At 38.5% G+C, this 26,396-nt stretch overlaps 1 protein-coding gene across 5 annotated transcripts in view; it reads right to left on the bottom strand.

Moving 5' to 3' along the window:
- CDK15 (cyclin dependent kinase 15) overlaps positions 1 to 26,396 on the bottom strand; it is a 657,391-nt gene that overhangs the window by 192,286 nt on the left and 438,709 nt on the right. For all 5 annotated transcript variants that reach the window (XM_053698694.1, XM_053698693.1, XM_053698697.1 and 2 more), the window contains one exon: positions 18,363 to 18,502. In XM_053698694.1, the coding sequence (XP_053554669.1) occupies positions 18,363 to 18,502 (140 nt within the window). The remainder of the gene's footprint in view (positions 1 to 18,362; positions 18,503 to 26,396) is intronic.

The raw sequence follows: 26,396 nt of genomic DNA on the forward strand, positions 1-26,396 counted from the left end.
CTCACATGTCTACAGAGCTCCTTTTATCAGGCATAATTTAAACTCTGCATGGAAAAAAATAACTTATATGTAGAAAAGGAAGTCAAGTTCCCTCCTGCTGTGAAATCCCCCTCTTCCCTCCCCAGACAGACAGGTTCATATAAGATTCTATCTTTTTATTTTTATAAAAGTGTCAGTGTAGATTTATGTTCTACAGCCGTTTGGGAAGTGAAAGGGAATGCAGATATAGCGAGCTATACGTCTCTGTTTCCTTACTTGTTCTTATGCTGTTGCCATACCTATCCCACTTTATTAATTATACAAGAGATACTTCTAGAGTTCCCTCACTCCATCTCTTTCAAACTTGACTTTATACCTTTTTCTTAATTTCAACCCAGCTAGTCATAATCCATCTCATATTTATAGACCCCCCCCCCCCCCCTCTCTGTATCTTTCTCTCACACATGCATGATTATTAGGCTAGGTTTACTGAGAATTTATCCAGCAGTATTGATCTTTACCATTTTATACTGGAGATAATTCAGTACATTAGTATCATAACATATGACTTAGTTAAATTTGTCTTACTGAAGAGCTCTTTGAATTCTTAATGGATCTAAGTTGATTATCTGAAAATGTATTAATGAAGATCAGGGGTATCTAAGATTTTCACAAGAGGGGCAACACTGGAGGTTTGGGGAGCAGGAATTTAGAAATGTTATAAATATAGAAAAACACATACGGCTAGATTTAGAGTTCTGCGGCCAAAGGGATGCGTTAGCTACGCGTGCTTTTTTTCTCCCGCACCTTTTAAATACCGCTGGTATTTAGAGTTCACAGAAGGGCTGCGTTAGGCTCCAAAAAGGGAGCATATAGCATATTTACCGCCACTGCAACTCTCGATACCAGCGTTGCTTACGGACGCGGCCAGCTTCAAAAACGTGCTCGTGCACGATTCCCCCATAGGAAACAATGGGGCAGTTTGAGCTGAAAAAAAACTAACACCTGCAAAAAAGCAGCGTTCAGCTCCTAACGCAGCCCCATTGTTTCCTATGGGGAAACACTTCCTGAGTCTACACCTAACACTCTAACATGTACCCCGAGTCTAAACACCCCTAACCTTACACTTATTAACCCCTAATCTGCCGCCCCCGCTATCGCTGACCCCTGCATATTATTATTAACCCCTAATCTGCCACTCCGTACACCGCCGCAACCTACGTTATCCCTATGTACCCCTAATCTGCTGCCCCTAACACCGCCGACCCCTATATTATATTTATTAACCCCTAATCTGCCGCCCCCAACGTCGCCTCCACCTACCTACAATAATTAACCCCTAATCTGCCGACCGGACCGCACCGCTACTCTTATAAATGTATTAACCCCTAAAGCTAAGTCTAACCCTAACACTAACACCCCCCTAACTTAAATATAATTTTTATCTAACGAAATAAATTAACTCTTATTAAATAAATTATTCCTATTTAAAGCTAAATACTTACCTGTAAAATAAATCCTAATAAAGCTACAATATAAATTATAATTATATTGTAGCTATTTTAGGATTAATATTTATTTTACAGGCAACTTTGTATTTATTTTAACCAGGTACAATAGCTATTAAATAGTTAATAACTATTTAATAGCTACCTAGTTAAAATAATTACAAAATTACCTGTAAAATAAATCCTAACCTAAGTTACAATTAAACCTAACACTACACTATCAATAAATAAATTAAATACAATACCTACAATTATCTACAATTAAACCTAACACTACACTATCAATAAATTAATTAAATAAAATACCTACAAATAAATACAATGAAATAAACTAACTAAAGTACAAAAAATAAAAAAGAACTAAGTTACAAAAAATAAAAAAATATTTACAAACATTAGAAAAATATTACAACAATTTTAAACTAATTACACCTACTCTAAGCCCCCTAATAAAATAACAAAGACCCCCAAAATAAAAAAATGCCCTACCCTATTCTAAAATTAAAATAGAAAAGCTCTTTTACCTTACCAGCCCTGAAAAGGGCCCTTTGCGGGGCATGCCCCAAAGAATTCAGCTCTTTTGCCTGTAAAAAAAACCCATACAATACCCCCCCCAACATTACAACCCACCACCCACATACCCCTAATCTAACCCAAACCCCCCTTAAATAAACCTAACACTAAGCCCCTGAAGATCTCCCTACCTTGTCTTCACCACGCCGGGTTCACCGATCGAGCCAGAAGAGCCTCCGATGTCTTGATCCAAGCCCAAGCGGGGGGCTGAAGATGTCCATGATCCGGCTGAAGTCTTCATCCAAGTGGGAGCTGAAGAGGTCCATGATCCGACTGAAGTCTTCTATCAAGCGGCATCTTCAATCTTCTTTCTTCCGGATCCATGTAGTTCATCCCGCCGACGCAGAACATCCATCTTCACCGACGACTTCCCGACGAATGACGGTTCCTTTAAGGGACGTCATCCAAGCCAATCAGATTGAGCTCGCATTCTATTGGCTGTTCCGATCAGCCAATAGAATGCGAGCTCAATCTGATTGGCTGATCGGATCAGCCAATCGGATTGAACTTGATTCTGATTGGCTGATTCCATCAGCCAATCAGAATTTTCCTACCTTAATTCCGATTGGCTGATAGAATCCTATCAGCCAATCGGAATTCGAGGGACGCCATCTTGGATGACGTCATTTAAAGGAACCTTCATTAGGACTTAGGACGTCGCAAGAAGAGGATGGATCCGCGCCGGAGGTCTTCAAGATGGAGAAGGTCGTCATCGGATGGAAAAACATAGAAGATGCGGCTTGGATGAAGATGTTTGCCGGTCCGGATCGACTCTTCTGCCCGGATAGGATGAAGACTTCTGCCCGAAGATGGAATTCTTTAGCCGCCGCTTGGATCCAGACTTCAGCCGGAGGATGGACGTCACTCTTCAGCCCCCGCTTGGGCTTGGATGAAGATTTCGGAGGCTCTTCTGGACAGATCGGGACCCGGTGTGGTGAAGACAAGGTAGGGAGATCTTCAGGGGCTTAGTGTTAGGTTTATTTAAGGGGGGTTTGGGTTAAATTAGGGGTATGTGGGTGGTGGGTTGTAATGTTGGGGGGGGGGGTATTGTATGGCTTTTTTTTACAGGCAAAAGAGCTGAATTCTTTGGGGCATGCCCCGCAAAGGGCCCTTTTAAGGGCTGGTAAGGTAAAAGAGCTTTTCTATTTTTATTTTAGAATAGGGTAGGGCATTTTTTTTATTTTGGGGGTCTTTGTTATTTTATTAGGGGGCTTAGAGTAGGTGTAATTAGTTTAAAATTGTTGTAATATTTTTCTAATGTTTGTAAATATTTTTTTATTTTTTGTAACTTAGTTCTTTTTTATTTTTTGTACTTTAGTTAGTTTATTTAATTGTATTTATTTGTAGGTATTGTATTTAATTAATTTATTGATAGTGTAGTGTTAGGTTTAATTGTAGATAATTGTAGGTATTTTATTTAATTAATTTAATGATACTGTAGTATTAGGTTTAATTGTAACTTAGGTTAGGATGTATTTTACAGGTAATTTTGTAATTATTTTAACTAGTTAGCTATTAAATAGTTATTAACTATTTAATAGCTATTGTACCTGGTTAAAATAATTACAAAGTTGCCTGTAAAATAAATATTAATCCTAAAATAGCTACAATATAATTATAATTTATATTGTAGCTATATTAGGGTTTATTTTACAGGTAAGTATTTAGCTTTAAATAGGAATAATTTATTTAATAAGAGTTCATTTATTTCGTTAGATTTAAATTATATTTAAGTTAGGGGGGTGTTAGTGTTAGGGTTAAACTTAGCTTTAGGGGTTAATACATTTATTATAGTAGCGGTGTGGTCCGGTCGGCAGATTAGGGGTTAATAATTGTAGGTAGGTGGAGGCGACGTTGGGGGCGGCAGATTAGGGGTTAATTAATATAATATAGGGGTCGGCTGTGTTAGGGGCAGCAGATTAGGGGTACATAGGTATAATGTAGGTTGCGGCGGTGTACGGAGCGGCAGATTAGGGGTTAAAAAAAATATGCAGGTGTCAGCGATAGCGGGGGCGGCAGATTAGGGGTTAATAAATATTATGTAGGTGTCGGCGGTATTAGGGGCAGCAGATTAGGGGTACATAGGGATAAAGTAGGTGGCGGCGGTGTGCGGTCGGCAGAATAGGGGTTAAAAAAATTTAATAGAGTGGCGGCGATGTGGGGGGGCCTCGGTTTAGGGGTACATAGGTAGTTTATGGGTGTTAGTGTACTTTAGAGCACAGTAGTTAAGAGCTTTATAAACCGGCGTTAGCCCAGAAAGCTCTTAACTCCTGGTTTTTTTCTGCGGCTGGAGTTTTGTCGTTAGATTTCTAACGCTCACTTCAGCCACGACTCTAAATACCGGCGTTAGAAAGATCCCATTGAAAAGATAGGATACGCAATTGACGTAAGGGGATCTGCGGTATGGAAAAGTCGCGGCTGCAAAGTGAGCGTTAGACCCTTTCCTGACTGACTCTAAATACCAGCGGTAGCCCAAAACCAGAGTTAGGAGCCTCTAACGCTGGTTTTGACGGCTAACGCCAAACTCTAAATCTAGCCGATAGTTTTGACAAGTTTTGACAAGCCTGATGTAAGCTGAATTCTGACACACACACACACATATATATATATATATATATATATATATATATATATATATATATATATATATATATATATATATATATATATATATATATATATAAAACATGGAAGGGAACTGCACTCCAAGACCGGATCAGGTACACATCCTGTGACTCAGTAACATCCAGCCCTGGGTGCTAAATAGCACTCCAAAAAAGCTGTGATGTCACCAGAGCCACAGGCAGTTAACCCCAGTCCGGAATGGGTGCAAGAAACAAGGGAGATTACAAATAAAAAGTAATACAACACATAGAAACACCCAGCACTCACCAGCTAGCTCACAGCTAAGATAAAATCACAACTGGAAAGGTTAGTCACCGCATCTGGCCAAATGGGAAAGCTCAGGCACCACGTCAAGGTCCTTTCCACCGCCTGAGTCCCTAACACAGGCACACCATCATGCGAGCTCACAAAGCCAAACAAACTGAGAACAAAGAAGGGGTGCACAGGTGGCTGTAATCACCCATAGAAAATACAAAACATGGAAGGGAACTGCACTCCAAGACCGGATCAGGTACACATCCTGTGACTCAGTAACATCCAGCCCTGGGTGCTAAATAGCACTCCAAAAAAGCTGTGATGTCACCAGAGCCACAGGCAGTTAACCCCAGTCCGGAATGGGTGCAAGAAACAAGCTGGTGAGTGCTGGTGAGTGCTGGGTGTTAATTGCCTGTGGCTCTGGTGACATCACAGCTTTTTTGGAGTGCTATTTAGCACCCAGGGCTGGATGTTACTGGAGTGCAGTTCCCTTCCATGTTTTGTATTTTCTATGGGTGATTACAGCCACCTGTGCACCCCTTCTTTGTCGCATGATGGTGTGCCCGTGTTAGGGACTCAGGCGGTGGAAAGGACCTTGACGTGGTGCCTGAGCTCTCCCATTTGGCCAGATGCGGTGACTAACCTTTCCAGTTGTGATTTTATCTTAGCTGTGAGCTAGCTGGTGAGTGCTGGGTGTTTCTATGTGTTGTATTACTTTTTATTTGTAATCTCCCTTGTTTCTTGCACCCATTCCGGACTGGGGTTAACTGCCTGTGGCTCTGGTGACATAACAGCTTTTTTGGAGTGCTATTTAGCACCCAGGGCTGGATGTTACTGAGTCACAGGATGTGTACCTGATCCGGTCTTGGAGTGCAGTTCCCTTCCATGTTTTGTATTTTCTATGGGTGATTACAGCCACCTGTGCACCCCTGGTGAGTGCTGGGTGTTTCTATGTGTTATATATATATATATATATCAGTTTTGAATTTTATATAAACTATACGCTGAACAAACTGTAAAATATATTGCTTATTGATGTACGTTTTTGGATTTTCAATAAGTCAGTAGTGCCAGTAAGTAACATACAGGTGAATAATGCATCTACTCAGAGAATAACATTTTAAGCAACTATAATCTATAAAATGTACAGAGATAGGTACTACTCATTTGCCTGACAAAATAATAAGGAGCAATAAAGCGGCTAGGCAGGTAGAGGCCCAGTGCCCCTCCCCTTGTATAAAAATTACATAACCTTAACATGCTTAATACAAAGTAGATTATTTGTCATAATGCTGATTCAGATAGGACATGCAACTTTAAACAACCTTCCAATTTACTTTTATCATCAAGTTTGCTTTGTACTCTTGGTATTCTTTGTTGAAAAATAAACCTAGGTAGGCTCATATACTAATTTCTTAGCCCTTGATGGCCGCCTCCAATCTCAGTGCATTTTGACAGTTTTTCACAGCTAGGCAATGCTAGTTCATGTGTGCCATATAAATAATATTGTGCTCACTCCCGTGGAGTTACTTATGAGTCAGCACTAATTGGCTAAATTACAAGTCTATCAAAAGAACTGAAATAAGGAAGCACTCTGCATAGGCTTAGATAGAAAGTAATGACAGAGGTAAAAAGTATATTAATATAACCGTGTTGGTTATGCAAAACTGGGGAATGGGTAATAAAGGGATTATCTATCTTTTTAAACAATAACAATTCTGGAGCAGAATATCCCTTTAAATAGCATTATGCTGATGATAGTGTTTAGATGATGTCTCTATGATGTAAACGTTTAACCACCAATTCGTCATTGTGAGCTTGCTTGACTGACCAGCGAGTGTGAATAGAATCTGCAGAGCTCCCACCTGGTGCTTTTTGAGAGATGTCACCAGTTTGGAAGTTCTGTCTAGCTCTGCCTCCTTTGCTTATGTCACAACTGCACAAAATAAAACCAAGGACCAGCAACACCCACAGACTGACCTAGTCCCACAATCTTGCCCTCCACCAAGGGGTGTAACTACAGGGGTCTCAGTTGATACTGGGCCCACATCTCTAGGTATCCCTTCTGGCCCTGCAAGCAATAGTGACTGGTTGGGCCCAGACTAGACAGGCACAATGTCAGACCCCTATGTGTGACCCCTTGCAGATAAGGGTTTACAAATATGGTGGCAGGGTTTCCAAGATGGTCACCACAATGTTGTTGTACAGAAAAACCTGCCACCATATTGTATAGGAAGCATATCCTTCGGTTATAACTAACCAAGGTGGAATGATGACTCATTGTTACAAAGAAGCAGCTCTTTGTCCTATGTGGCCGCTGACTCAGCGCAAACAGCCAGAAAGGACGCTGTTGAAATGGGGGACCACACCACAGCCTTTACCCTATGGCCTATTTACATTTTTTCTTACGACCCTGCATACACTCATTATTTCATGCTTTATTAAGTGCCCCGTTATTTGATTAACTAGGTGTAGCTACTGCTACTAAAGTGGTGCTGCTGCTGAATTTGCAGTAATAAATGTTTGTCACACAGCAGTCAAAACACCATGTGCCATAGTTTCTAGAAAATTCTGCTCCGTTCAAAATATTTTTTTCTGAGCCATGCACCTATATGTATTTTCTCAAAAAGCCCTACCCCTCAAACACTACCTAATACTGCCTGCTGCATCACTAAGAGGTATATATAGCTTGAATGAAGGGGCCTACAGAGGTTATGTGTCTGGTTTGATATCTAATTTGGGCACTTGTCTGGTGGGGTTTGGTGGAAGAATTATATGCCTAATCTGGGGTCCAATTTATACATACTGTTAGCATGAAGGGTAGCAGAGGCCATGCATCTGACCTGTCTTATTTGATCATGTAGCTGGCAAAAGTTCATACATCATATTTGTGGGCTCACGTGAGTATATAGCTAGTACATATTGGGCAACATGGGGTATGTATGTACTCTGTGGTCTCACTTGAGTAAATAGCTGGCATTGGGCACCAGGTGTATGCATGTACTCTGTGGTCTCACTTGAGTATAAAGCTAGCATAAATTGGACAGCAGGGGAGCTCATGCACTCTGTGGTTTCACTTGAGTATATAGCTGGCATAAGTTGGACAACAGGGGAATATATGTACTAATTGGTCTCACTTGAGTTTAAAGCTGGCATAAATTGGGCAGCAGGGGTATTCATGCACTCTGTGGTCTCATTTGAGTTTTTACAGTAACTGGCATAAATTTGGCAGCAGGGGTTTGCATGCACTCTGTGGTCTGATTTGAGTACATAGAGTAGCTGGCATAAATTGGGCAGCAGGGGTATGCATGTATTCAGTGGTCTCACAAGAGTATATAGTGAGCAAAAATTGGGCAGCAGGCGTATGCATGTACTCTGAGGTCTGACATGAGTATGTAGCTGGCATACATTTGGCAGCAGGGGTTTACATGCACTCTGTGGTCTGATTTCAGTACATACAGTAGCTGGCATAAATTGGGCAGCAGGGGTATGCATGTACTCAGTGGTCTCACAAGAGTATATAGTGAGCAAAAATTGGGCAGCAGGCGTATGCATGTACTCTGAGGTCTGACATGAGTATGTAGTTGGCATAAATTGGGCAGCAGGGGTATTCATGCACTCTGTGGTTCCATTTGCGTATAAAGCTGGTGTAAATTGAGAAGCAGGGGTATGCATGTACTCTGAGGTCTCACCTCAGTATATCACTAGCATAAATTGGGCAGCAGGGGTATGCATGTACTCAATGGTCTCACATGAGTATATAGTTGGCATAAAATGGGCACCAGGTATATGGTGTATGCATGTACTCTGTGGTCTCACTTGAGTATAAAGCTAGCATAAATTGGACAGCAGGGGAGTTCATGCACTCGTGGTTTCACTTGAGTATATAGCTGGCATAAGTTGGACAACAGGGGTATATATGTACTAATTGATCTCACTTGAATTTAAAGCTGGCATAAATTGGGCAGCAGGGGTATTCATGCACTCTGTGGTCTCATTTGAGTATATACAGTAACTGGCATAAATTTGGCAACAGGGGTTTGCATGTACTCTGTGGTCTGATTTGAGTACATACAGTAGCTGGCATAAATTGGGGAGCAGGGGTATGCATGTACTCAGTGGTCTCACAAGAGTATATAGTAAACAAAAATTGGGCAGCAGGCGTATGCATGTACTCTGAGGTCTGACATGAGTATGTAGTTGGCATAAATTGGGCAGCAGGGGTATGCATGCACTCTGAGGTCTGACATGAGTATGTAGTTGGCATAAATTGGGCAGCAGGCGTATGCATGTACTCTGAGGTCTGACATGAGTATGTAGTTGGCATAAATTGGGCAGCAGGGGTATGCATGCACTCTGTGGTCCCATTTGAGTATATAGCTGGTGTAAATTGAGAAGCAGGGGTATGCATGTACTCTGAGGTCTCACCTCAGTATATCACTAGCATAAATTGGGCAGCAGGGGTATGCATGTACTCAATGGTCTCACTTGAGAATATACTGGCATACATTGAGCAGCAGGGGTATTCAGGCACTCAGTGGTCTCACTTGAGTATATAGCTGGCATAAATTGGGCAGCAGGTTTATGCATGTACTTTGTGGTTTCACTTCAGTATATAGCTAGTACAAATTGGGCAGCATGTGTATGCATGTACTCTGTGGTCTCACACTGTATAGTGTACTCTGTGATCTCACACTGGAATATAGTGAGCATAAATTGGGCAGCAGGTGTATGCATGTACTCTGTGCAGGGCCGTCTTTAATACTGACTGGACCCTGGGCAAACATTTTCTTGGGGCCCCCCCATGCAATTTCAATTTCGCTCTCCACCCCAACATCCCAAAAAACAACTAAATCAATTTATTTTATATATTTTTTTAAATTATTAGCCCAGCAGTGGATCATCCACTGCTGGGCTAATCATTAAAAAAAATTGCAATATGTGAAACTGGACCTAAGCAGTACTAAAAAGTAAATAAATATATAAATTCCTCCACTCTGGATTAATTTAATATGCTTTTGAATGTGATTCTGCTGTGAGGTTAGCTGGTTAAAGAGATTTAGGGCAGCCAACAGGAGCAAAGCAAGGTAAAGACTGAGGCGGAAGCATAGAGGTGCAGACAGATATAAGTTTACTGACTGAAACAGTAGAACTACTATGGGAAGCTGTAAAATCTGAAACAGAGAGAAATAAAAACTATAAAAATAAACCTTACCTTAATGTGTGAAGTATCAGCATGACACTATACATCAGCCACAGCAGCACATGTCACTACTTTGCTAGGAACAAGTTCCCTCTCATCCTGCACTAGACAATGCTGTATGGGGGAGGGGCATGTATACACTCACTTATTCTTCCCACTGACACCTTTCTACAAAGCACTGTTTTCCTAACAAACTTCAGTTAGTTGATCTTAGAGCCACAGCAGAAAGAGCAGGGCTAAGGGGACCAGCAGACTGGATGCTGTCTGCCCAAGGCTGCATGGATACAGATGAGTCACACAGCCTCAAGACTGAAGAGAGCGGTGTGTGCAGCTGCACAGATGCTCAAATCCTCACGTGCCTGCCACTCCAGCTTTCTGCTGCATGCGCTTATAGTAAGCCCTACCCAGAAACAATCCCCACCACCAGAGCAGTTACCTGGTAACAGTGGTAACCCCAGCAGGACCTTTTCTGATGCAGTTGGTTTGACTGGATGCCTAGTTAGGGCTTAGCATCCAATGCTGCACAGTGCACATCTAAAACAGCACATGGCACTAGCTTGGAATGTCACATGACATTGGCACGGTCTGGCACAGTTTCTCACAAATAAATATAAGCAGAGAACTTTTGACTGTGACAATATTAGCACTGACTGTGTGTGTGTCCCATGTCACATGACATCAGCAGTCTGGCATGAACTAAAAAAAATAAATTTTTTTTTTTTTTCTTTTTTAGGACTCTTGGGCCCCTCAACAAAGACTGGGCCCAGGGCAACTGCCCCTTTTGCCCTGTGTTAAAGACGGTCCTGACTCTGTGGTGTCAGTTGAGTATTTAGCTATTACAAATTGGGCATGTATGTACTCTGTGATCTCATTTGAGTATATGGCTTGCGTATATCGGGTGTCAGGGGTATGCATGTACTCTGAAATCTCACATGAGTATAAAGCTGGAATAAATTGGGCAGCAGGGGTATGCATGTACTCATTGGTCTCACTTGAGCATATAGCTGGCATAAATTGGACAGCAGGGGTATGCATGTACTCATTGGTCTCACTTGAGTATATAGCTGGCATAAATTGGGCAGCAGGGGTATGCATGTACTCATTGGTCTCACATGAGTATATAGCTGGCATAAATTGGGCAGCAGGGGTATGCATGTACTCATTGGTCTCACTTGAGTATACTATATAGCTGGTGTAATTTGGGCAGCAGGGGTATCTATGTTTACTTTACTTTAAGGTCTCACAGCTATATAACTGTCAAAAGTGCGGCTGCACAAACATTTGGGTGTATACTGACAAAATATTTTCACTATTTTTGGTGATTAAATAAATGTTATTTTGTTTATATGCTGATCAATGTTTCAATTTGAATTATTACCACTGAGTATTATGCGTGTGAGCAGGCACAAATATTTCTTCCACTGCTCACTTAGTAATGGATATATGTATAAATGAACCTTAGTTTTAGTTTGATTAATAGAATAACATAAGAAGTGGAGATACTGGATAGACTGTTCCAGTTTTTATGATTTAGCAAATGAGCCAATTCAAGTGTGGATTTACAAGAGCTCTAAATAATATGTGTCTCACTATATTTATATATCTATCAATTTTAAATTTCTCCATACTGGGAATGTGAGGGCTGTAGGAGGATCTGGGAAGGAGTTGGGTCAAAGGGCATGGTCAGGTTGTCTGGGGATAGGTCAGAAAGGTACAGGGTGTTAACATGTGATTCAAAGGCCAGATTTTGGTCATTCTCAGTTTCACAAAGGGAAAGAAAAGGCAGATTGTGGGAGGGACAGAATCCCTAAACAAATAATGAAAATGCAGGACAGTTTCGAGTTCTGTATTACCTAAATATTTAACTAGCATCTTTCTCAAACTGTATTTTCATAAATGGGTTAGTTAGTGAAATGTTAAGGCGGTTTTCTTCTGTAGTAGCTAGGTGCAAAGTCAATAATGCTAACCAATATATGTCAAATTACCCTGGGGTGGGGTTTAATATCTGAAATGTAATCATAAATAAAAGGAACCCACAAGAAGGTTTCACAGACCCCAGAACACATGGGTTCTACATGAGGGTGTGAGACCAAACAAACTAATGTAACCAGGATCTGAAGGACCAGGTTTCACCTGATACCAAGCAGGTATCATCCCACATATGAGCAGTTGACATCAAAAGGCTGCACAGTCATAAGAATCTATTTAAAGAGCTTGCTTATAGAAACAAGGTGCTTTCACAAATCCAGCAGGTAATATTTTCACTGACATATTTTTTCTGATTCCTATTAAAGTATATTTAATTTTTAATCCAATACTTAGTGTTCCAGTTGTTCCAGTGTAGCGTATCATGAGTATTACTGCACAACAGAACTTCACCCAGCTAACATTAGCCAATAACATTTTTGTTTATGTTAGGAATTACAAGCATAACTCTACCAGATGGATAAATGGACTGCTCCATTCTCAGAGGAAGCTGAAATATAACACATTTATAGGGCGACATTCAAACAGAACTAGCCTGTCTGGAATTTGGAAGATAACCCAAATAAAGAGGTGGCATGCCTGGAATTTATGGGGTAATCTTACAGACATATTATCAGGGGACTTTGGTCATGTGATCAGGGTATTACCATGTGTCTCAAGCAGACGTTATTCAACAATGGAAATGCAAACTCTAATATTAAATTGTATAGTATTCTAGTATCAAGTTCTTTACATTTGCTTAAAAACTAACATAACAAACATTACCATGATTATATCAATTTTAATGGAGAATTAGAAGACCTCCAAAATTAGCCAATTTTATTTCTATATTATAAGCTTAATTCTTTGCACATCTTTATGCATATAGAAGGCTTTCTTGAATTCCCTTTTAGTTGTTTTCCTTACCATCTCTATTAGAAGGATATGAATCAACCACCCTTTCTGTGAACTGCTTATGCAAATTACTCCTGAACCTGCTGTACTCTAACATGAGATCATGACCCCTTGTTCTTGTATTGCTCTTTTTGTGAAAAATGCTTTCAGCCTCACCTTTATTAAATTCCTTAAGCTTGAAGCTTTTTATCATATCACTTACTATGGTTCTGCTTAGTGCTAGTATGCAAAGTCACTTAAATCAAGGGTGACACATGTGTTTGAAACTTAGGAGCCATCCAGAAGTCAGTCAAACAATTTTCAGGAGCTCTGGAATTATTTTAAATAGGGATTTGTGCAGAGAAAAAAAATGTAATAAAGAGAATTTAAGTTTAAAGTCTAAATATATATTTTTTACATAAACTCAAATAATTGTAAGTAATTCATAAAAGCATTTAAAAACAAAAAAGAGAATATATACAATACATATACATACACACACACATATACATATATATTGCCACTTTTAAAAAAAATCAGTCAAGTGCAATCAAATGGCATGTTCAAAAAATATTTTACTTTGAGAATGTTCAAAAATAAACAGCCCATAAACAGTACTCTAGACCAGTGTTTCTCAACCACCGTCCTCAAGTACCCCAACAGGTCAGGTTTTCATTATTGCTGAAACAATGCAAAGGTGAAGTAATCAGCTGATCAGTAACACCATGATTACTAGACTGCTCTTACCCATCAGCTGATTATTTCACTTGTGCACTGGTTCAGCTATAATGAAAACCTGGCCTGTTGGGGGTATTTAAGGACTGCGGTTGAGAAACAATGCTCTAGACCAGAGCTTCTTAAACGTTTTTCACCAGGGACTCCTTTTTACATTGGACAAGTTAAAGGTACAATTTAACACACTCTATCTAGCAGGTAAAATTGATAATTGGGAACACATTAAAGAAAAACAATTAGTACACTGTCCCTTTAAAGGAACTTGAAACCCAAAATATTTATTTCATTATTCAGATAGAGAATGCAATTTTAAAAAAAGTTTCCAATTTGCTTCTATTAACAATTTTGCTTTGTTCTCTTGTTATTCTTTGTTGAATATATATTTAGATAGGTGCACATGTTTGAAGCACTAAATGACAGGATATAATGCTGCCATCTAGTGCCCTTGCTAATGCCATATAGTACTGCAGACACATGCAAACGCTGAACTTCCCTGCCTGCTTTTCAACAAAAGATAACAATAAAATGTAATAATAGGAGTAAATTGGAAAGTTGTTTAAAATTGTATGTTCCATCTGAATCACAAAAGAAAAAATTGGGGGCTTTACATCCCTTTAAGCAAAATACAGAAAAAAGTTACTCACTCATGCACAAATACACACACTTGCACACAAACACATTCACTCATAACACACACTCATACACACACATACAATCACATACAAACACATTCACTCATAACACACACTCATACACACACATACAATCACATACAAACACATTCACTCATAATACACACTCATACACACACATACAATCACATTCACTCATAACACACACTCATACACACACATACAATCACATACAATCACATTCACTCATAACACACACTCATACACACACATACAATCACATACAAACACATTTGCTCATAATACACACTCATACACACACATACAATCACATACAAACACATTCGCTCATAATACACACTCATACACACACATACAATCACATACAAACATATTCGCTCATAATACACACTCATACACACACATACAATCACATACAAACATATTCACTCATAATACACACTCATACACACACATACAATCACATACAAACATATTCGCTCATAATACACACTCATACACACACATACAATCACATACAAACATATTCGCTCATAATACACACTCATACACACACATACAAACACATTCACTCATAATACACACTAATACAAACACATACACACAAACACACAATTACATACAAACACATTCACTCACAACACACACTCATACACACACATACAATCACATACAAACACATTCGCAAATAATACACATTCATACAAACACACACACAAACACACAATTACATACAAACACATTCACTCATAACACACACTCATACACACACATACAATCACATACAAACACATTCGCTCATAATACACACTCATACACACACATACAATCACATACAAACACATTCACTCATAATACACACTAATACAAACACATACACACAAACACACAATTACATACAAACACATTCACTCACAACACACACTCATACACACACATACAATCACATACAAACACATTCGCAAATAATACACATTCATACAAACACATACACACAAACACATTCACTCACAACACACACTCATACACACACATACAATCACATACAAACACATTCGCTCATAATACACACTCATACACACACATACAATCACATACAAACACATTCACTCATAATACACACTAATACAAACACATACACACAAACACACAATTACATACAAACACATTCACTCACAACACACACTCATACACACACATACAATCACATACAAACACATTCGCAAATAATACACATTCATACAAACACATACACACAAACACATTCACTCACAACACACACTCATACACACACATACAATCACATACAAACACATTCGCAAATAATACACACTCATACAAACACATACACACAAACACACAATTACATACAAACACATTCACTCACAACACACACTCATACACACACATACAATCACATACAAACACATTCGCAAATAATACACACTCATACAAACACATACACACAAACACACAATTACATACAAACACATTCACTCACAACACACACTCATACACACACATACAATCACATACAAACACATTCGCAAATAATACACACTCATACAAACACAAACACACAATTACATACAAACACATTCACTCACAACACACACTCATACACACACATACAATCACATACAAACACATTCGCAAATAATACACACTCATACAAACACAAACACACAAATACAAACACATTCACTCACAACACACACTCATACACACACATACAATCACATACAAACACATTCGCAAATAATACACATCCATACACACACATACACACAAACACACAATTACATACAAACACATTCACTCACAACACACACTCATACACACACATACAATCACATACAAACACATTCGCAAATAATACACACCCATACACACACATACAAACACATTCACTCACAAAACACACTCATACAAACACATACACACAATTACATACAAACACATTCACTCACAACACACACACACAATTACATACAAACACATTCACTCACAACACACACTCATACTCACACATACAATAACATACAAACACATTCTCTCATAATACACACTCATACAAACACAAACACACAATTACATACAAAAAATTAACTCACAACACACACTCATACACACACATACAATCACATACAAACACATTCGCAAATAATACACACCCATACAGACACATACAAACACATTCACTCACAACACACACTCATACAAACACATACACACAAACACACACACACAATTACATACAAACACATTCACTTACAACACACACACACAATTACATACAAACACATTCACTCACAACACACACTCATACAAACACATTCACTCACAACACACACTCATACAAACACATACACACAATTACATACAAACACATTCACTCACAACACACACACACAATTACATACAAACACATTCACTCACAACACACACTCATACTCACACATACAATAACATACAAACACATTCGCTCATAATACACACTCATACAAACACAAACACACAATTACATACAAAAAATTAACTCACAACACACACTCATACACAAACATACAATCACATACAAACACATTAGCAAATAATACACACCCATACAAACACATACAAACACATTCACTCACAACACACACTCATACAAACACATACAAACACACACACAATTACATACAAACACATTCACTTACAACACACACACACACACAATTACATACAAACACATTCACTCACAACACACACTCATACATACACACACACAATCACATACAAACACATTCACTCACAACGCACACTCATACTCACACATACAATCACATACAAACACATTCGCTCATAATACACACTCACACATACACACAATCACATACAAACACATTCACTCACAACACACACACTCAGTACATTATGAAATCTTGTTGGGACCCCAAAACATTTTAAGGGACCCCCAGTTTAAGAAGCATTACTATAAACAACAATTATCCTGTATAATTCTCCCCCGCAGCATTCTTTAATCAGGTGAAAATAGACAAGCGTAACACACCAGCTAACCTCACTGGTCACCAGGCTTACAAATAATTCCTGAAATTCCCAATGAACAGTAAGATAAAGAAGACAATGATATGAATAGGCAGTTTCATTTTAAAAATGATTTCTCGCTTAGTTTGACTTTTTCTATATGTTGATTGTAACGATTACATTCTAGAGGTGGTTATTAAAAAAAAGTCACTACAGTGAAGTTGCTTGTCCCTCAAGAGACATCATTAACATGACTATTTTTGCTAACTGATATGTAAGTAAGAAATTCATGAAATCGATTTATAGTAAAGATGATAATCTCTGCAGACAGCATGTTAAATAAAATTCATCATAAACAGATGAGCTTTGTAAGAAAATTAACCTATAGGGGCCAATTTAACAAGGGCCGAATGGCCCTGAATGTAATTGTTCCTTAACTTGTACGCCTCCTCTGAGGCGGCGGAAAGCAATCCGCCCGATCACATACGATTGGGTTGATTGACACCCTCTGCTAGCTGGCCGTGAATCTGCAGGGGGCGGCATTGCACAAGCAGTTCACCAGAACTGCTTGTGCAATGATAAATGCTGACAGCGTATGCTGTCGGCATTTATCGATGTGTGGCAGATATGATCCATTACAGCGGATCATGTCCGCTCACACTTTGTTAAATCGGCCCCATAATGTGGGAAAGCATGGGCTTTAATATTGGGGGGGAAATATAAAATGCATCTGTCACAAAGGTAAAAAAAAATAAATAAATGTCACTTTATGCTGCATGACTAACCCAGATGATTCTGTGTCAGTTAACGTTTAAGCATTTGCTGTTTTGTAAAAACCATGAAATCTACCGTGATGATTAAATACAAGGTAACCAGAATACTTTCCTCTAAGAGCATTTCATCAATATGTTCCTGCACTGCATAATTCTGTGATACGGAACTTACTGTCAGGAAGCTGGAGCAGCTGGCCTGGCAGAGTACTGAAGAATTTATGCAGGAGAGCATCTTCGGCGGAGATTCGCTCCCGTGGGCAGCTTTTCAACATCTTAAAAGCAAAATCTTCTGCTCCCATTGTTGTCCCCAGCCTAGGAAGCACAGAGGACAAATCACATATGGTTTATTAGAAGAACCTGCATTTATCACATTATCTGAAATCTTAACCTAACAAAAGGTCAGCTGATTAAAAAAGAACCAGGGCATATCTGAAGAAGAAAGGTTATGTTTTTCTCTTTCTGCTTCTTCCGCCTTAAAGGGACAGTAAACAGCTTGAGATTTTAATATAAAATGTTTAGTTATGTTTAATAAAACCACTGCAAAATACAATAATTATTTATTTTGCCCCTTTTCATGTCATTTAGCTCTTACAATTGTGACTTGGAAATGAATGCTGCAGACTTTTGAAGGCTAACGCTACTACACATCTTTCCCTAATTGGCTTGAGCAGATAACATACAAGTAGAATCCACCTGTAAGCGCTCCGTACACCTCTCCGTCCCAACACTTCACATTCAACTCTCTGCCCTTCACGTTCTTCACGCTGGTGCGCTTTCGATACTGTTCCCCACACGAAACCATGAAGATATGGGAACCTCTATACCGCTTCAATGGTGCTCAGGAAGAACCGGAGACCTCATCGCCGTCTCCAGAAGAAATACAACACAGGATATAACGTCCTCGCACTCAATGAAGCAGGAAACGGACTTCAAAAAACTTTCTTTATTTCCCAATTTCCATAAAAACAAAGCTGGAAATAATACTTATAGCCATTGAGGAAGTTATGTTTTAACTAACGAAACGCGTTTGGCTCTAAGTATTATTTCCAGCTTTGTTTTTATGGAAATTGGGAAATAAAGAAAGTTTTTTGAAGTCCGTTTCCTGCTTCATTAAGTGCGAGGACGTTATATCCTGTGTTGAGCAGATAGACTGCAAAACAATGCATGTTATTCTAACATTAGGACTGTGACTATCCTTGTCTGCAGACTCAAACCTAGACTACAGCAAACAAGATGTTCATTTGTTTTCAATAAATGTTTAAACTTGACTGATATCTTATTCCACAGAAAGACAACAGAAATGTCTTGTAATTACAAGGTGTTTAGTGTCCCTTTAACCAGGTGATAAAGGCCCGGTAAACCAAAATAAAGATTATAAAATTATAAAATATAAATTTGTTGTTAAACCTTCTTAACGCAATAATAATAATACTACTATTAGTAATATTAACAACCACTTAAATTGCTTAGTAGACCAAATGCCTAGTTGTTTCCAAGTTCAAGAAAAGTAAATGAGGTCTTTCACATCTGTATAGGAATACTAGCCACTGAATGCCAACATTGTTGCAAAGGTTTTACAATTAAAGGGATATTGTACACTAGATTTTTCTTTGCATAAATGTTTTGTAGATGATCTATTTATATAGCCTATCTGGTAGTGTTTTTGTAACAATGTATAGTTTTGCATCTTTTTAAATAACATTGTGCTGATTTTCAGACGACTAAACAAGCCCCAAAGTTTTAGATGTATACTGATGTATACAGACTTCAGATTGCTTCTGTTTGTAAAATGGGTCCTTTCATATGCAGGGGAGGGGGGGGGTCTGCTCTCAGCCCCTTTTAGTTGGTGTCCCAGCCTAACCTCATCAACAGTGTTAAATTTTGAGCTTCTAATTAAGTTTTTAAAAGGTTCTAGACTGGGTTTTTATATCAGTATCTGTCCGTATTCTTCTTTATAGTAATGTCTATTATATGCAGTAACATGAAAATTGGTGTATACTGTTCCAACCAATTTAATACACTCTAGCAGGTAAAAAGGATCATTGAGAATAATTTAAAGGGGAGAAAGTTTTTGGGTGAACTGTCCCTTTAAGCCTAAGCAAAACACTAAGGGGTCAATTTACCAAATGTCGGGCAGACATGATTAATTATAGCGAACCATGTCCGCCCAACATCGCTAAAAGGTGGAGAAAAGTTAAGGAGCAGCGGTCTTAACTACTGTTTCCAGGGAACCGGAAACTACGGGCAGAGATAGCAGCATCCGCTGCTTATTAAATCTCCCCCTAGGGCTGCTTTCTTTTTAGATCTTAGGTTCGAATATATGTTGCTTTTTTTCTTAACTTTTAAAACATTTAAGAGAAGCATAAATGTTGGTTACTACAGCACCTCCAATCATTGCACAAGAACATTGAATCCTGAATATTCCCAGCAACCCTAAATTTGCCAAATCAATTAGGTAAATCTAGTGCTCTGACCAGCTCTCTGACTAACTTGTGTCGCCTTGTTCTCTTTATCACTTACTAATGTAACCAGAAACAGCAGCAACATGTATCCTCAGAGGAGCAGGTGACTAGAATGAGAGGTTCTAAATGGAGAGAGGTTCTACATTTTTACTTTAGGTTTTTTAAGATAGGCTTTTTATTTAGGAATTTTTGTGCCAAGCAAAAGAGCTTAAAGGGACAATAAAGTAAAAAAAAAAAACTTTCATGATTCAGATAAAGCATACAGTTTTAAATAACTTTCCAATTTACTTTTATCATCAAATTTGCTTCGTTCTCTTGGTACCGTTTATTAAAAAATAAAATTAGGTAGGTTTATAAGAGCTCAGGAGTGTGCATGTGTCTTTAGTATTCTATGGCAGCAGTGTTTTGCAACTAAATACTGAATACTAAAGACACATGCACACTCCTGAGCTCTTATGAGCCTACCTAGTTTTATTTTTTAATAAACGGTACCAAGAGAACGAAGTAAATTTGAAAACAGAAGTAAATTGGAAAGTTGTTTAAAATTGCATGTTCTACCCAAATTATAAAAGTTTCATTTTGACTTTACTGTCACTTTAATCACTTTAGAGGAAATGCCCTAAAAATGCAATTTTCAGGGCAATTTTTACAGTAGGTTTTAGTGTTAGTATGAGTTTTTATTTTTTTTTATTTTGAGGTGGGCTTTTTTTAGGGGAATTTAGTTTTAGGATATGTATAACTGTTTTTTGTTTGTTTATTTGTAATGTCTGTGTGGACTGATCATCACTAGGAGGGTGGAACCATCATAGAACCGAACGTACTGGTTGACACACGCTGTATAGTGGTTGTTTGTATATAACTTTGTAGCAGTTTCTGATACAAGGGGTCGAATTTTCAAAGTGCAAGCGGATCAAGTCCGCCGCACATCGATAAATGCAGACAGCATACGCTATCAGCATTTATCATTGCACAAGCATTTCTTGTGAAATACTTGTGCAATGCCGCCCCCCGCACATTTGTGGCCAATCTACCACTAGCAGTGGGTGTCAATCAACCAGATATCTTATCGGGCTGATTGCTGTCCGCCGCCTCAGAGGTGGCGGACGACTTAAGGAGCAGCGTTTTTAAGACCGCTGCTTCTTAACTCCTGTTTCTGGCGAGTCTGAAGGCTCGCGTGGAAACAGATGCATTGGGGCCGATTGAGGGCTTAATAAATCGGCCCCATGGTATTGCTCCCCTGAGTGACATGTCTGTGTTTTTAATAAATACGATTTTAACCTTCAACCGAATCTTGGTTTGCCTGTGAGCCTAACATGGAAAAGACAGTATTCATGCTTATATAATTTAGAGCTAAGTAATAAGCTCAGAAGAATGTGAGTATGAGTATTTAAATTACCAGGTGTATAACCATTATTACATAATTCACCATTTGCAGTTTCTTTTTTCCTTTTTGGAGGTCCAAAGAGAGGAACTTAACCAGAAAGTGGGACTATGGGACATATTTATCAAGCTCTGTATGGAAGGCTCGTCGGAAACAGAAGTTATGAAGCAGCGGTCTAAAGACCACCGTTTTATGACTTGTCCGCCTGCTCTGAGGCTGCGGACAGAAATCAACCCGATCGAATACGATTGGGTTGATTGACACCCCCTGCTAGCGGCAAATCTGCAGGGCTCCAGCAGTTCACAAAAACTGCTGGTGCAATGATAAATGCAGACAGCGTACTTTGTATCATGTCAGCTCGCACATTGATACATATGCCCCTATATCATTTAGTGCACAATAATACACATTTATGTATTATATGGAAAGTCGAACACATGCTTATCCTAATTATAACTTTTTTTTTAAAAAAGTGATCTCATGTGAAAACATAAAAGTTAAAATTGACTTCAAAAAGCATTTGTTGTGTTTTATTGTTTGTAAGTAAGCATAATGTTTAAAGGGCCACTAAACATGATTCAGATAGAGAATAGACATTTAAACAACATTACAATTTACTTCTATTATTTATTTAGCTTAATTTTTTTAGATATCCTTAGTTGAAGAAAAAGCAATGCACATGGTGAGCCAATCACACGAGGCTTCTATCTGCAGCAACCAATCAGCAGCTGCTGAGCATATCTAGATATGCTTTTCTGCAAAGCATATGTGTGTGTCATGTCCCTTTAAGATAAATAAATGTATCATTTTGAAAAAAAGTGATTTCACAAACATGTACAAGCAATTCTTCAATCAGAGCGAAGTATGTTGTTTATAACTATTAACTGCATTTGAGATATATACTTTATAAAATAATAAAAACAAATAAGATGCTTTTTGTATCGGTTATAAAAAAGAAGTAACATTTGTAGACAAGTGGAATAATAAACTAATTAAATGTCCTTGGAAGACTATCTGCTTTTTGGAATTTAATGTTATATATCTACCACTGAATGCTCAGATTGTTTTATTAAATAGTCTTGTAAGAGGCAAATTAACCGTATTTAGACTCTCTTTAGTTTCCTGTTTTCTTTTCTAGCATTCTGGGATTCATGGTGCCTTTAAACTTGATCTTTTAAACAATGTTTTTGGCTTTTTTTTTTTTTTGCATCACAGCACCTGATAAGAATATAAATCCCAGAAAAAAAGCCAAATCCTCTCTTTGAAGTTGCTGTCTTTAAAAAAGGTTTGGCCGCTGGAAGCCCCGGAGGGCATTTGTGTTTTTCCCCCCTTTCAGCTTTTTTTCCCCTTGAATGACTGAAGGTCTGGATCATTTTATGGGCAATGCAGCATACTGGAAAGTTGTCTGCAAAGGAACGAGTGACAACAAAACTAAAACAAGGGTCACTGCACCAATTGTACGCCTGGCCTCCGTGCTTTAGTTCATATACAATGCTGGCATTATTTGCAAGAACAATAGAGAGAAGCTTCAAATTAGCACTCATTCCATCACAAGGTCCAGCCTACTTTAAGATAGGCTGCTGCACTGAGCAGTGTCACAGCAATTGTAAACAACTACTTATGGCAAATATATTTTGCACATGAAGATTATATTTATATGTTCTCCAGGGAGTAAAAAAAGCAATATTTTAGCACATCTGTATATCATTAGATAGGTCAGCAGCCAGTATTGACATGCAGTTGAGGCTCATAATGTTTTACATTTTGTTTCTTTATATTTGCAATAAACAGGAATATATATATATATATATATATATATATATATATATATATATATATATATATATATATATACACAGGGAGTGCAGAATTATTAGGCAAATGAGTATTTTGACCACATCATCCTCTTTATGCATGTTGTCTTACTCCAAGCTGTATAGGCTCGAAAGCCTACTACCAATTAAGCATATTAGGTGATGTGCATCTCTATAATGAGAAGGGGTGTGGTCTAATGACATCAACACCCTATATCAGGTGTGCATAATTATTAGGCAACTTCCTTTCCTTTGGCAAAATGGGTCAAAAGAAGGACTTGACAGGCTCAGAAAAGTCAAAAATAGTGAGATATCTTGCAGAGGGATGCAGCACTCTTAAAATTGCAAAGCTTCTGAAGCGTGATCATCGAACAATCAAGCGTTTCATTCAAAATAGTCAACAGGGTCGCAAGAAGCGTGTGGAAAAACCAAGGCGCAAAATAACTGCCCATGAACTGAGAAAAGTCAAGCGTGCAGCTGCCAAGATGCCACTTGCCACCAGTTTGGCCATATTTCAGAGCTGCAACATCACTGGAGTGCCCAAAAGCACAAGGTGTGCAATACTCAGAGACATGGCCAAGGTAAGAAAGGCTGAAAGACGACCACCACTGAACAAGACACACAAGCTGAAACGTCAAGACTGGGCCAAGAAATATCTCAAAACTGATTTTGCTAAGGTTTTATGGACTGATGAAATGAGAGTGAGTCTTGATGGGCCAGATGGATGGGCCCGTGGCTGGATTGGTAAAGGGCAGAGAGCTCCAGTCCGACTCGGACGCCAGCAAGGTGGAGGTGGAGTACTGGTTTGGGCTGGTATCATCAAAGATAAGCTTGTGGGGCCTTTTCGGGTTGAGGATGGAGTCAAGCTCAACTCCCAGTCCTACTGCCAGTTTCTGGAAGACACCTTCTTCAAGCAGTGGTACAGGAAGAAGTCTGCATCCTTCAAGAAAAACATGATTTTCATGCAGGACAATGCTCCATCACACGCGTCCAAGTACTCCACAGCGTGGCTGGCAAGAAAGGGTATAAAAGAAGAAAATCTAATGACATGGCCTCCTTGTTCACCTGATCTGAACCCCATTGAGAACCTGTGGTCCATCATCAAATGTGAGATTTACAAGGAGGGAAAACAGTACACCTCTCTGAACAGTGTCTGGGAGGCTGTGGTTGCTGCTGCACACAATGTTGATGGTGAACAGATCAAAACACGGACAGAATCCATGGATGGCAGGCTTTTGAGTGTCCTTGCAAAGAAAGGTGGCTATATTGGTCACTGCTTTGTTTTTGTTTTGTTTTTGAATGTCAGAAATGTATATTTGTGAATGTTGAGATGTTATATTGGTTTCACTGGTAAAAATAAATAATTGAAATGGGTATATATTTGTTTTTTGTTAAGTTGCCTAATAATTATGCACAGTAATAGTCACCTGCACACACAGATATCCCCCTAAAATAGCTATAACTAAAAACAAACTAAAAACTACTTCCAAAACTATTCAGCTTTGATATTAATGAGTTTTTTGGGTTCATTGAGAACATAGTTGTTGTTCAATAATAAAATTAATCCTCAAAAATACAACTTGCCTAATAATTCTGCACTCCCTGTATATATATATATATATATATATATATATATATATATATATATATATATATATATATACACACACACACAAATATATATATATATATAGCTATACTATAATCGCGTTGGTAACGTGGCGTCGCTGTGGACAGTTGCACATGCATCCTCAAAGGAATGTTGGCTGTGCGAGGCAGCCAAAAGAATGTTGGCTGTGCGCGCAGCCAAAATAATCCACCTAGATGCAGCGTGGGCAAACTTGAAGCCTTAAAAAAAAAAAACACGCTACCACCTGCACGAAACAACGAAAAAAACACGTAACCGCCTGCAAGACGTAAAAAAAACCTAACCGCCCACACAAAGCGAAACCGCCAACATCGCAAAATAATATAGTAATTAACCCCTAATCCGCAAATAACATAATTAAAATATTAACCCCTTAACTGCCAACCTCCCACATCGAAATAAACCTAACTTACCTATTAACCCCTAAACCGACAAACCCCCTCATCTCAATAAACCTAATTAACCTATTAACCCCTAAACCAACAAACCCCCACATCGCAATAAACCTAAGTAACCTATTAATTCCTAAACCGCTAATCCCCAACATCGCAATAAACCAAATTAACCTATTAACCCCTAAACTGACAAACCCCCACATCGTAATAAACCTAATTTACCTATTAACTCCTAAACCGCCAACCCCCCACAACGCAAATAACTAATTTAATAACTAAGCCCCCTAACCTAACACCCCCTAAATTAACCCCAATACTAAGTTAAACTTAAATAAAACCTAACATTAAAGGGACATTAAAAACTTAATAAAGGCTAGATAGAATGATGCATTCAAAGAAATGATTAGTATGAGAATAACTGTAGATGTATTTTTTTAACGTTTCATTGGCTGTTTAAATATTGACAAAATAAGTGTAAAGTTTTAGTGTCTATAAAATAATGGGAG

This window comes from Bombina bombina, chromosome 1 (genome assembly GCF_027579735.1).
Source record: "Bombina bombina isolate aBomBom1 chromosome 1, aBomBom1.pri, whole genome shotgun sequence".
NCBI lineage: Eukaryota > Metazoa > Chordata > Amphibia > Anura > Bombinatoridae > Bombina > Bombina bombina.